At 39.9% G+C, this 13268-nt stretch overlaps 1 protein-coding gene across 4 annotated transcripts in view; it reads right to left on the bottom strand.

Moving 5' to 3' along the window:
- FNBP1L (formin binding protein 1 like) overlaps window positions 1–12495 on the bottom strand; it is a 157270-nt gene extending 144775 nt beyond the window's left edge. The window contains exon 1 of one of the 4 annotated variants that reach the window (XM_036998082.2): window positions 11712–12495. In XM_036998082.2, the coding sequence (XP_036853977.2) occupies window positions 11712–12147 (436 nt within the window). In that variant the 5' untranslated portion in view covers window positions 12148–12495. The remainder of the gene's footprint in view (window positions 1–11711) is intronic. The other 3 variants (XM_036998084.2, XM_073234309.1, XM_073234310.1) reach the window with 3 other exon arrangements.
- Window positions 12496–13268: the final 773 nt, after the last annotated feature.

Raw genomic sequence — 13268 nt, 5'->3', positions numbered from 1 at the left:
GGTAATCAAAAAACTACCCAAGAACAAAACACCCGAGCCAGATGGATTTACCTCGGAATTTTATCAGACATACAGAGAATATATAATACCCATTCTCCTTAAAGTTTTCCAAAAAATAGAAGAGGAGGGAATACTCCCAAACTCATTCCATGAAGCCAACATCACCCTAATACCAAAACCAGGAAAAGACCCCACCAAAAAAGAAAATTACAGACCAATATCCCTGATAAACGTAGATGCAAAAATATACAACAAAATATTAGCAAACCGAATTCAAAAATACATCAAAAGGATCATACACCATGACCAAGTGGGATTCATCCCAGGGATGCAAGGATGGTACAACATTTGAAAATTCATCAACATCATCCACCACATAAACAAAAAGGACAAAAACCACATGATCATCTCCATAGATGCTGAAAAAGCATTCGACAAAATTCAACATCCATTCATGATAAAAACTCTCAACAAAATGGGTACAGAGGGCAGGTACCTCAACATAATAAAGGCCATATATGATAAACCCACAGCTAACATCATACTGAACAGTGAGAGGCTGAAAGCTTTTCCTCTGAGATCAGGAACAAGACAGGGATGCCCACTCTCCCCACTGTTATTCAACGTGGTACTGGAGGTCCTAGCTACAGCAATCAGACAAAACAAAGAAATACAAGGAATCCAAATTGGTAAAGAAGAAGTTAAACTGTCACTATCTGCAGATGACATGATATTGTACATAAAAAACCCTATAGACTCCACTCCAAAACTACTAGAACTGATATCGGAATACAGCAAAGTTGCAGGATACAAAATTAACACACAGAAATCTGTGGCTTTCCTATATAGTAACAATGAACTAACAGAAATCAGGAAAACAATTCCATTCACAATTGCATCAAAAAGAATAAAATACTTAGGAATAAACCTTACCAAGGAATTGAAAGACCTATACCCTGAAAACTCTAAGACACTCTTAAGAGAAATTAAAGAGGACACTAACAAATGGAAACTCATCCCATGCTCTTGGCTAAGAAGAATTAATATATAGTCAAAATGGCCATCCTGCCCAAAGCAATATGCAGATTGGATGCAATCCCTATCAAATTACCAACAACATTCTTCAACAAACTAAAACAAATAGTTCAAAAAATTCATATGGAAACACCAAAGATAATGGAAACACCAAATAGCCAAAGCAATCCTGAGAAGGAGGAATAAAGTGGGAGGGGGGGATCTCACTACCCCAACTTCAAGCTCTACTACAAAGCCACAGTAATCAAGAAAGTTTGGGACTGGCACAAGAACAGAGGCACAGACCAGTGGAACAAATTAGAGACTCCAGAAATTAACCCAAACATATAAGTTCAATTAATATTCGATAAAGGCGCCATGGACATACAATGGGGAAATGACAGTTTCTTCAACAGATGGTGCTGGCAAAACTGGACAGCTACATGTAAGAGAATGAAACTGGATCACTGTCTAACCCCATACACAAAAGTAAATTCAAAATGGATCAAAGACCTGAATGTAAGTCATGAAACCATAAAACTCTTCGAAAAAAACATAGGCAAAAATCTCTGGGACATAAACATGAGCAACTTCTTCATGAACATATCTCCCCGGGCAAGGAAAACAAAAGCAAAAATGAACAACTGGGACTATATCAAGCTGAAAAGCTTCTGTACAGCAAAGGACACCATCAATAGAACAAAAAGGCACCTTACAGTATGGGAGAATATATTCATAAATGACAGATCCCATAAAGGCTTAACATCCAAAATATATTAAGAGCTCACATACCTCAACAAACAAAAAGCAAATAATCCAATTAAAAAATGGGCAGAGGATCTGAACAGACAGTTCTCCAAAGAAGAAATTCAGATGGCCAACAGACACATGAGAAGATGCTCCACATCGCTTGTCATCAGAGAAATGCAAATTAGAACCTCAATGAGATATCACCTCACACCAGTAAGGATCGCTACCATCCAAAAGACAAACAACAACAAATGTTGGTGAGGTTGCGGAGAAAGGGGAACCATCCTACACTGCTGGTGGGAAGGCAAATTAGTTCAGCCATTGTGGAAAGCAGTATGGAGGTTCCTCAAAAAGCTCAAAATAGAAATACCATTTGACTCAGGAATTCCACTTCTAGGAATTTACCCTAAGAATGCAGCAGCCCAGTTTGAAAAAGACAGATGCACCCCTACGTTTATTGCAGCACTATTTACTATAGCCAAGAAATGGAAGCAACCTAAGTGTCTATCAATAGATGAATGGATAAAGAAGATGTGGTACATATACACAATGGAATATTACTCAGCCATAAAAAGAAAACAAATCCTACCATTTGCCACAACATGGATGGAGCTAGAGGGTATTATGCTCAGTGAAATAAGCTAGGCGGAGAAAGACAAGTACCAAATCAGCGCACTCATATGTGGATTATAAGAACAAAGAAAAACTGAAAGAACGGAACAGCAGCAGAATCACAGAACCCAAGAATGGACTAACGGTTACCAAAGGGAAAGGGACTGGGCAGGAGGGGTTGGAAGGGAGGGATAAGGGCAGGGAAAAAGAAAGGGGGCCTTATGATTAGCATGTATAATGTGGGGGGGGGCATGGGGAGGGATGTGCAACACAGAGAAGATAGTGAGTCTACAGCATCTTACTACATTGATGGACAGTGACTGTAATGGAGTTTGTGGGGGGAGGGGGGAGTCTAGTAACCATAATGCTCTTCATGTAATTGTAGATTAATAATAAAATGAATTTTAAAAAAGAAACTGAAAAAAAAAGATATATACACCCCTATCGCTGCATTATTTACAATAGCCAAGATATGGAAGCAACCTAGTGTCCATTAATAGATAAATGAATATAGAAGATGTGGTACATATACACAATTGAATATTATTCAGCCATTAAAAAAAAAATCCTGCTGTTTGCACAACATGGATGGACCTAGAGGTTATTATGCTAAGTGAAATAAGCCAGGTGGAGAGAGACACAGACCATATGATTTCACTTAGTTGTGGAATATAAAAACAAAACGAAACAAAACAAATAAAATAGCAGTAGACTCAAGACAATGAGAAGTGACTGGTAGTTACCATGGAGGAGGGGTTAGGCTGGGTGAGGGGGTGGGTGGGCTGGGTGAGGGGGTGGGTGGGTGGGTTGGGAGGGGATAAAGAGACAACACAAAAGTCCTCAATCATAACGTAAGTTGGTCATAGGGTGGGTGGGGAGTCTAAGGGGGATAAGGAGACACAAAAACTCTCAATCATAACATAAGTTGGTCATAGGGTAATAGTACAGATGGAGAACATAGCCAGTGATTCTGTGACAATCTTCCTGTTTACTGATTGTAACTGCACTAGTGGGGGTGAGGATTTAATAATATGGGTAACTGTTGAACCACTGTGTTGTACACTTGAAACCAATATAAATTGTCTATCAACAATACTTCAATTTAAAAAAAACAAAACTATGTTGTTTAAACACCTATTTAAAACAAACAAATATATATATATATTAAGTTATCATGTTGTGGCTCCCAACACATAAACAGCAATGAGAAATGTGATTTCAAAAGACTACAGTACACAAAAAAGACTATATAGTACACCTCCTGAGCTTTCATAACAGGATTGGAAAAGAGATAGAGGATCTGAACTATCCAGGGTGAACTATCAAGCAAACTCCCTAAAAGAATCAAAAACTTCAAACAGTCCAAACCTTAAACTTACAGATAGAGCATATCAGGGTTCAGTATGCCCTATCTTAACAGACATCTATCTTTGCAGGGTTCTGGGGTCACAAAATATTTAAGGTTAAGTCTCTAACAGGAAAGACAGGAACTACAACTAAGAGAAAAAAAGCAACTGGAGGCTACAGATATTACACAAGGATAAGAAAATTAAATGCAACAAAACAAAAAAACTATCTTTGGTATATATAAAGAATCAAGAATATACTGACTGCTCCAGGCTGCAAGTAAAAGATGCTAAAAGTACATTCTAAGAACAAAGAAGAACAGCTCTTATAAATTAAAAATACAACAGCAAAATTAAAACTCAATTTAAGAACTTCCAGTTTCTAGTATTGACAGGTTATTTGGATCAACTATCACTATTGCACTGAATAAAAACTTTAAAATATGGATAAAATACATTTCAAAAGTTTTAATTCATCAAGACAAGCCAAGACAGTAGGGAATTACAAAGTCAGAAATGAAAAATGAGAACCCAGGGAGGGAAAAAAAGCCTGCGAGCTACTTTTGCCGTGAGGATGTTTGCCAGTCCTGAACATCGGTACTTTGTTTCAAAAATGTAGCAAGAGATAAATAACGGAGACAGAAATAAAAATCCAACAAGCACAGAAGGAAATTTCAAGCCCTGAGCTTGGTTTACAGTGGTCCCAGACTAGGAGTTACCCCAGGTACACAGAGGAATAAAAGGCAAATCCTCTACATGTGATGGAATACTACGAACTAACCATAGAACGATGATTCTCACAGACACGATGTTAAATGAAAAAAGTCACACCAAAAAAAGTACATATCCTATGACACCATTTATGTGAAGTTAGAAAAACCTACAAAATTAATCAATGTTAATGCAAGCCAAAATAGTTACCCTTGGAGGATATTTTGGGGGGATATTCACTGCGGATGGCATGCGTAGGGGAGACTGTATCTTCATCTTGGTGGGAGTTACATGAGTATACTGACTTTTTTTGTTGTACATAAAAGATTTGTGCACTTTAATGTATGAATGTTATATATTAATGAAACTTGTTTTTTGAATGAAAGTGAAAAGGAGATTTTTAGATTAACAAAAGTTTGCAAATATTATTTACATCAATCTTGGCAAATAGGATGTTAAAGTTAGGTTGTTAAGTTAAAGGATGTTAATTTAGTTCATTGTTAAGTCCAGAAAGTTGATTCAAAAGTAATGATTTCTATGTTTATTTGAAAGCTATTTACTGTAACTGTTTAAATTATTTTGATTTTATAATTTATGCTGGAAAATCTCAACTACCATAACATTTATCAAAAATCAGAGTCACCTTAACCCTATACTCCCTGAAAATCAATCTTTTGTGTTTTCCCAATTTATTAAGTCTTGGGCAATCTACATTTACATTATTTTACATATGACCATCCATTAGTGTCAAAGCATGTAACAACAGAACATTCACTGTTCTCATTTTTAGAATCCAAACGGCCATAAAATATGTTATCAGTACAGATAATCATCTGTATTCAAATAATCATGAAAAAGAGAATTCCAAACCTAAGTGAACAGTACATATCTCATATGAAAAGGCACAACCAGCTGTATTTCCAGATTACAAAATGGATCCTTAAGATAAAACAAAGAGAAATACCACATGCCAGGAAAAGACCCTAGATAACCTTAGTATTCAAAATATAATTTGATGATAGAGTTTTAGCAATTAATTCCTTCATTCAACAATATTTCAGTGCATATTATACAACTATTCCTTTTCTGTAATAGGAATCATCAGGGATACAGCAGGAACAAAACATGACTTCTCCCTAGAAACAAGATGATAGTGTGACAAAAGTAGGGAAATCCGACTCTATTCATTTATGCCTTTTCAAACTATAACAAAAAATATATATACTAGTATTTCACATATTTCATGAGGTATTGTTAAAGTCTGATGATTAGTTCTCTACCAAGAACTTAAGGAAAAACTGCTCCTAAGCTCCAAATATTAATGACTAATTAGGATGCAATAGGGACATTTTACAAAAACTTTTATTAATTCTAGACTTCTTTCTCTTGGGCTCCACACAAATTCTAAATGCTGAATCCCACATCACGAAGAGCAGTTATCATCTTACAATGCCTGACAGCACCCCTTGCTGGTGGTGTGAAAGTGGTTTCAAAGAACTAGTCACTGAAAATCTGTAAAAGTAATCACTGAAGTAACACAATTTATCGTAGGAAAATGCTGAAAAGCACAGATGACAATATTCAAATTAACTGTAACCCCCAGATTATTTTTATGCACAATTTGCAATTTTAAGGCATCTATCATTCTATATCAATTAAAAGGTGGTATCTCAAAATAGTCTAAAATGTTTTTGTTATATGAGAAACAGTACATAAATCAGCTCATAAAAACAGTAATTAAAGCAAAACTGTGGGGATCAAAAATTACTGCATTTTCCCAATGAACACCTCTCATCCTCAAAAAAAAGCACTGGAACTTAAACTGACATGCAAGTAAAAATACTAAGTCATAGGTAAGGGGGAAAAGGAAAAACTGTATAAACAAATTGTATGAATAACATATTTTTTTAAATACAACTGACTTCAGAGCCAGTGACATATTATTAAAGGAAGCAACATCCTTCAAATATTCTTAATGGAAGTGATAAAATCAATACAACTTCTCATTTTCTAAAACCCAGAGGGATTCTTCCCTCTTGCCACCAAAGGACTTGGAAAGAGGGAAGAGATTAATACCTTCTACTAATACAAACTAAAATTTCCTCCTGTGGAATTTTAAATGGCCTAAAAATTGAGTTAATTATATGCTAATGATTAACCATTCAAACACACACATGCATAATTCATAATCTGAATCAAGGATTCAGTCAGATCAATCTCTTGCTTGGCCGGAATCTAACCATTACTTACTTCAAGGCATCCTACACTCAAATTCAAGCCAAACCTAACCACTATACTCAGATGAGTTCAACAAAAATTTACTGAAGATCCTAGCAGTGTCAGGCTCCATGCCAGGCAGTGTGCTAATAGCTGAGGATACTACTACAATGAATCAGGTATTTAATAAGCAGTAAGTAAGACATCATCTCTGCCCTCTAGGAATGCGCATATACGAAACTCTCCTTACTCCAAAGCCCACACCAAGTTATCTTTTTGGTCTGTCTGATACACATGCCCTTAACTAATACATGCAGCAGTTTTTACTTCCTAAGGAAAAAACCTTTATATAATCTTTCCCAAAACAGAATTTTTCTTTTTTGCTATTGAGCTGAAAATGTTTAAAGATTATTAAGATGCCACTTTCAGGTGCACACAGAAGGTACTCCATAATTACAAACCATTGCTATTCTGTTGTCCTGTTTTCTGCCTGCAAACAGGGGCTAATATACAGGAAAAAGTAGGTAGAATAGGTTTTAAGTTTCCCACATTTCAGACTGGGAAAGGAGAAAGAGTGAGTGTTCCAACATAAAGGCAGGTAAGGGAAGCAGAAATGAGAAGTTTAAGGAGATAGCAATGCACAGGAGATAATGGTTAGAAGCAGCTTTCCAGATTCCACATTACAATCAGGACAGAACGTGGCAAAAACAGGTGTCTTGATTAACTTTCACCCTCCTTAACTAGTAACACTGTTAATACAATGTTAAACACAACAATTTCTACCAACAAAAAGGAATGTAAGATATAAATATTTACACCTTGACTTTCTTCCAAAGATTTGAGTACTGAGTACAAGAAATAACTATAAGGTGGTAGTCCCATAAGAAACATCCAGAATGTATAGTAGTCTGGAGGCAAAGCGTTGAGAGGAACTGGTCAACAGAGAATATCCTGGACAGTGAGATCAATTAGGGGAATATTTTGGAATTAAGAAAGCAGTATCACCTAAAATGACTAAGTTTCCTCACAACAGGGCTGTTATTAAAAACCTTCATAAATCTTACCATACATGCAGCACAGTACTTCCCTGTAATACTCAATAATCATTTTATTTTTTGAAACTAAATTCCTACAGCAGTTTTATGGCCTTTTAAAAAGCAATACAATACACACTGATAAATTTTCTTTGCCAACCTCCTCTAGGTTAAGTGCTTTCTAAAAATCTCAAGTAAAACTAAACATATTATAGATGTTATCCAACCATTACAGATTACAATGGGATCGAATTCGTTTGTTCTAGACAAATCTATTAATGTGGCCTAATATTTCAACTGCTATTTTGGCAGTCACATCACCAAGCTTTGAGTAAGGTAAATTCAGAAGAACTACCTTTAGGTCAGTTCTCCCCTAATCTGTAAAAATCTTTAACCCAAGTACCTAAAACCTAACTTCATCATTTTGGTTTCAACTTACTTAGACCTTCTTAAACTGTTTTCTAGACCACATAATCTATCAGCACCTGCAAAGCCTTCAGAACTATAAAGACTTCTTCCAGGATGCACTTATTAATCAGTAATCAATACTCTGGTTAAAGCAATGAACTACTAGTTCAATTAGGCAAAACATGCAAGATCACTACAGTCATTGTTTCAGTCAATGAAAGCAAAAAGATTAACCTAGTCCTTACACTCCAGGAGTCAAACGTCTAGTACATTTAAAATAGAAATGCTATATAAATGCTATGAGAAAGCTAAGGAAGCATTAAATTAAAGGGTTAATAAGGGTTGAAGGTGTTATAAAAATAATCCACTGCACTTATCATCCAATCCACATTTTTCAATTTCTTCCAAAGATAGCATGAGCTGTCAAATGTACTTAATATGATAAAAATAAGAATGGCTTTTAAATTACACACTCTTAAAACCAAGGCCTAAAAATCGCATAGACCAGGAAACTACAGCATAAAAAAGGTTCAGAAGACCCTATAAATTAAGTCAGATACTTGAACCTACCTTCTAACTTCTAGACTAGTCACCTCATTTCTCTAGGGAAACAATTTTTTTAAATAAATCATATGAATGTGATATGCTCAGCCGTATTTTTTCGTATATATACATATATTCACAATCCATATATGGGTTTTATTTTTCTATTTAACTTTAAGTGGCTCCTCAAAAAACTAAAAAGCTATTTCCTAATAAATAAAACTTGACTAAACACAAGACTTTTTAATTTCCTTATTTGTAAAAGAATAACAACAAAATCTGTGCTTTGTGAAATTCACATTTGGACTCTGATCCAACCATTCCTCCTGTGATAATAAAGAAACCAACACAATAAACAACTCCTAAGATGCTACCTTGTAATTATCACATCCTAAAGAAATGAAGATACTGTCATCTCTTTGGTATTACCCAGAATACAAACCCCAGAAATGAGTCTCTGGCATATATTCACTGCCTTACTGAAACGCTCATTTGGAACACTAGAGACCCCTTAAACCACAGCTCAACCTTATTACCTGTTAATTCACATTCTCTCACAACTATACAACGAAAGGCTGACACAACCCACTTAGCCTATCACTACTGGTTCTGTCTGCCAGAATCAGTATTAAAGTGGTTTTCTAATTTATTACTTTATTCTCAAATTTAACATAAGATAGATATTAAGAAGCACTGAGACAGCAATAAAACTTGAACATATAAAAAATGAACTCAAGTTTGACTGCATAACTGTGTATCATTATTTTTTGTAACATGGTCTCAACAGTTAAATCTTTGGACAGCGATGTGGTCATAAACATGATGTAATATGAGAACTGGTTTGTAAACTCAAGATTTCGAGAATTTTCCCAATCTCAAATTCCTCAAAGACAAGAGCACAGTACAGGTGCTTTACACTGGAAGCACAATATCCTTACTCAAAACTGAAAACAGTAAAGACAGAAAGCCTAGTCAACTTTTTCTAAGGTCTCTTCTGGTCCCAACAATAGTCCTCTACCCCAGCTTCTACTTTCTCAGGTTTAAACACCAACTGATACTAGTTGATTTACACATCATTTAGTTTCTAGAAATGCTTCCCTCAAAACCTCAAATTAGAAATTTCAAACATGAGATATTAAATTTTAAGAGAAAAATTAATTTAAAAATCTTTTTCATAATTTCCAGAAATATACAAATCAATTTTTAGTTAGAAGAGAAATTTCCAACTCTTTACAGTTTACCTTTTCAAATTGCTGAAAAACTATTCAAATGCTGAGAGTACATAACCAAATTACAAGAGACAGTGGGAAATTGGTAATCGCTTCTGAATTATATACTAAATTTAAAATTTTAAGTAATTTTAAAAATCGCATTTCAGTCTTCACTAAAATTTTTTCTCCTTCAAACTGTTTTTGTATAGTGATACAAAATGGTTTCCTTTAATCCAAAGTTAAATCTAATCCACTGTTTTCCTACATGTATTTTTAAAAAATACTTACATTTCTACTTCCTCTGAAATGGGTGTCATTAATTATGTAAAAAAATAAAAATATTTTCGAATTATAAAAATGTAAAGTACAACTATACCCATCCTCCTTTAGTTGATGACACTATGATTATTTAATGTACAAAATCAAAACGAAAAGACCAGTAATGCCTAAAAAAAAAAACTAACCAAAATAAAAGGTTAAATTTTATATAATTCACTTTCTGTATAATCCTCCCCAAGATAAGACAATCAATGCTATCTAAGAAACGAAATGGAGAAGTTCATGAGGTTATTTCCTATTGGGTGATGTGTTTACTCGTCCAGAATGTTGCAGGAGAAAGTAGGTGTTCCACTAGATAAACTCTAAAGTCTCTTTCAGTTCTAAGATTCCTAATCTGTGGTAGGATGTGAAAAATAACGGAAGGAAACATTTTGCCTTTCAATCAATCGATCTGCATTCATTCCCACCCTAACTGCATGTATGGAGACCAAAAAAAAGTTCTCCCCTTTCTCTGCAGTGATTTCACGAAACCCTCGTTAACAAAAGGCACGGAAAATATGCACAGGTGGGATAAAAAGGGGAGTGGCTGAAGCCAGGCAGCGCTCGGGACAGCGCCACCACTGCCCCGCCGCCCCAAGGCACCTGAGAAATCACTGTCTTCCACACCTCCACCCTTCCGCGGTGGCGTCGCCAGCGAATTCTCCGACCTATTACCGCTCACCAGTACCTTGGCCACACTGGGCATTGTCTGGAGCCTCCAGCGCCCAAGAAAGGCGTGGAGGAAAGAGAAGGCAAGGGGAGAACGAGTCACAATGAAGAACCACGGAAGGAGAAGGAAGTAAAGCAATCAGGAAGCCGTACGCTCCTCTTGGCAAAACTGGCTTCCCTACCGATCAATCAATTTAATTCGGATCCCAAAAGACAACCCCATGGCCCAAAGTAGCAGCGGTGGGTGGCCCAGTCGGAATCCCGAAGCCAACCGGGTCGAGAGCCCCGGTGCAGGGGGAGAGGGCGTGTGGGTTGGGCCTGGCTGGCCGGAGGCCGGGCTCCGAACAAAGCCACCCGGCTCCCCCTACCTGGGGCGAGGGCGGTGGGCGGCGCCTCGCGGCTACCCGCACCGCCTCTAATCGGCGACGCCCTTGCCCCGGGGGCCCCAGTCGGTCGGGGCCCGCGGGCGGCCCCCTTCTGGCCCTGGAACGGCGCCCCTTCGGGACAATGGGACCCCCTCCCCCGCCTCCAAGCAGAAATATACAAAGGCTGAGAAGTGCGGCCCGGCACGGAGCCAGGCGTCCGGAAAGTGAGGGACGGAGGATGGCGGCGGGCGCGGCAGCCACCGGCCGCTCCGCCTCGCTGTCCAAGCGCTGTCCTCAGACCCCTCGCGGGAGCAGAGGCGTAAGCGCGGACCGCAGCCCCGCAACCCCCGGCCGAGCGCGACGGGGTCTGCACACAAAGAGGGGGCCGCCCAGCCTCCGCCAGGGGCGGGGACCGCCAGCGCGCCTCGCAGCCGGCGGTCCGCGGCGCCCGCCTAGCCCGCGCCCCTCGGGGGCCAACGGCCGGGCGCGCGAGGGCCCCTCGCTCGGACTCACCCACAGCTCCGTGCCCCAGCTCATGGCGGAACTTGAGGACTCCCACCGTCTGGCTGAACCCCCGTCTGTCCGTCCGTCCGTTGGCCCCGCCGTCGGTCTGTGTGGCCTTCGCTGGCTGGTCGGCAGGCTCGCGGCTCTGGTGCTCTGGCTCCGAAGGTGCCGCCACCGCCGGGTTCCCCAGTGAGTGGGAAAGACGCGACTGGAGGAGCAGCCGCCGACGCCGCGTCCCCGCCTCCCGGAGCCGACAGGGAGGGGGCCCGCGCGGAGGGGAGGCGGGCCGCCGAGCGGGGAGGGGTCGGGGCGCGGTGCACCCTGGGATCGCGGCGGATCTGGCTCCCCCGGCGTCCGCCGGCTGGGCCCCTGCGGAAGGGTCTCTGTCCGCCGTCCTCTTCCCGCGCGCCGCTCGGGGCTCCCACAGTTCTGCCGCCGCCGCCATTCGGACCTCTTTCTCCAAGGAGAGGGAGAGAAGGAAAGACGCCCATCGCCCCGCTCTGCCCTGAGACCCCTTGGAAGAGGCAACTCCAGTTTCCCGCCCTTCCTGCCTCTTGGATCCACTTGAGAGAAACCCTGACAAGGAACCTAATCCAAATCCTTGAGTATAGACTGTGGAGAGCTGTGCTGTATTTTTTTGTTGTTTGTTTTACGTGTCGAGGAATAAGGTTATCTTGGGAATGGCTAAAATATGTATATATTGAACGTCAAATGTGAACGCACCGCCCCCGATTCTGTTTTTAATAAAACATCTTAATTTTTTAAGTTCTATCAGAAAAAAACACAAAAAGAGGCAGATCTTTCAGCATTCACTTTGGGGCGTTGCCGTGACACGAGATGGAAGACGTAGACAAATTTGAGCCGAGCTGTCACCTACAGGAAACGAATTCCGAACTTGCCCCATTTCTGGAATGGACACCTAGTGTGTGCGGTGGGACGGGAGCCAGTTTACTCCGCGCAGCGCAAAGAGCTTTTTCGCAGTTTCAGAGTATCAGAACCTTGGAGACAGGTCCACCATTTCTTTTTACCCTGGAGTTATTTCCCGGCCTTTCTGAGCAATCATTAACTGCGGGCAGCAAGTTTGGTGCTAGTAGATATCAAGTACGCCTCCCTAATATATGCTTTAGCATGACTTGCTTGTCTCCTAAACACACACGCACGCACACACACATACACACGCTTCAATCCAGTCACTTGAAGTGTACTCCCCAGTGTCATGACAGCTGAGTCTCTTAAGAAGTTCTCCCAACCCGCGTGTCATGAATCAAAACGGCTCCTTAAACGGCCCTTGCTCAGTTGCCCCAATTTCTACTCTTTAGTCTTTGTCCCTGACTAGCTTGGCTCCCTCTTGGGATTGAGGCAAATCGACTGAGCCCCCCTAACAGTCCAGCCACCACTCTTGTAAATTATTTTCCATCCTTCTCTTGAGTCCAACCTGAGCACACAAATACCCCCTCCTAAGTGGACAATGGCCAATTTTTAAGTGCTTAAGTGTGCCATTCAGTGAAAAGGCTGTGAAGCACTGACTAAAACTCTCTTACCAATATTTTACTATACTGCCTCTAT

The sequence above is a fragment of the Manis javanica genome, chromosome 4, assembly GCF_040802235.1.
Source record: "Manis javanica isolate MJ-LG chromosome 4, MJ_LKY, whole genome shotgun sequence".
Classification (NCBI taxonomy): domain Eukaryota; kingdom Metazoa; phylum Chordata; class Mammalia; order Pholidota; family Manidae; genus Manis; species Manis javanica.
Note: the sequence above shows the minus strand (reverse complement) of the source record. Positions and strands in the feature narration are given on the sequence as shown.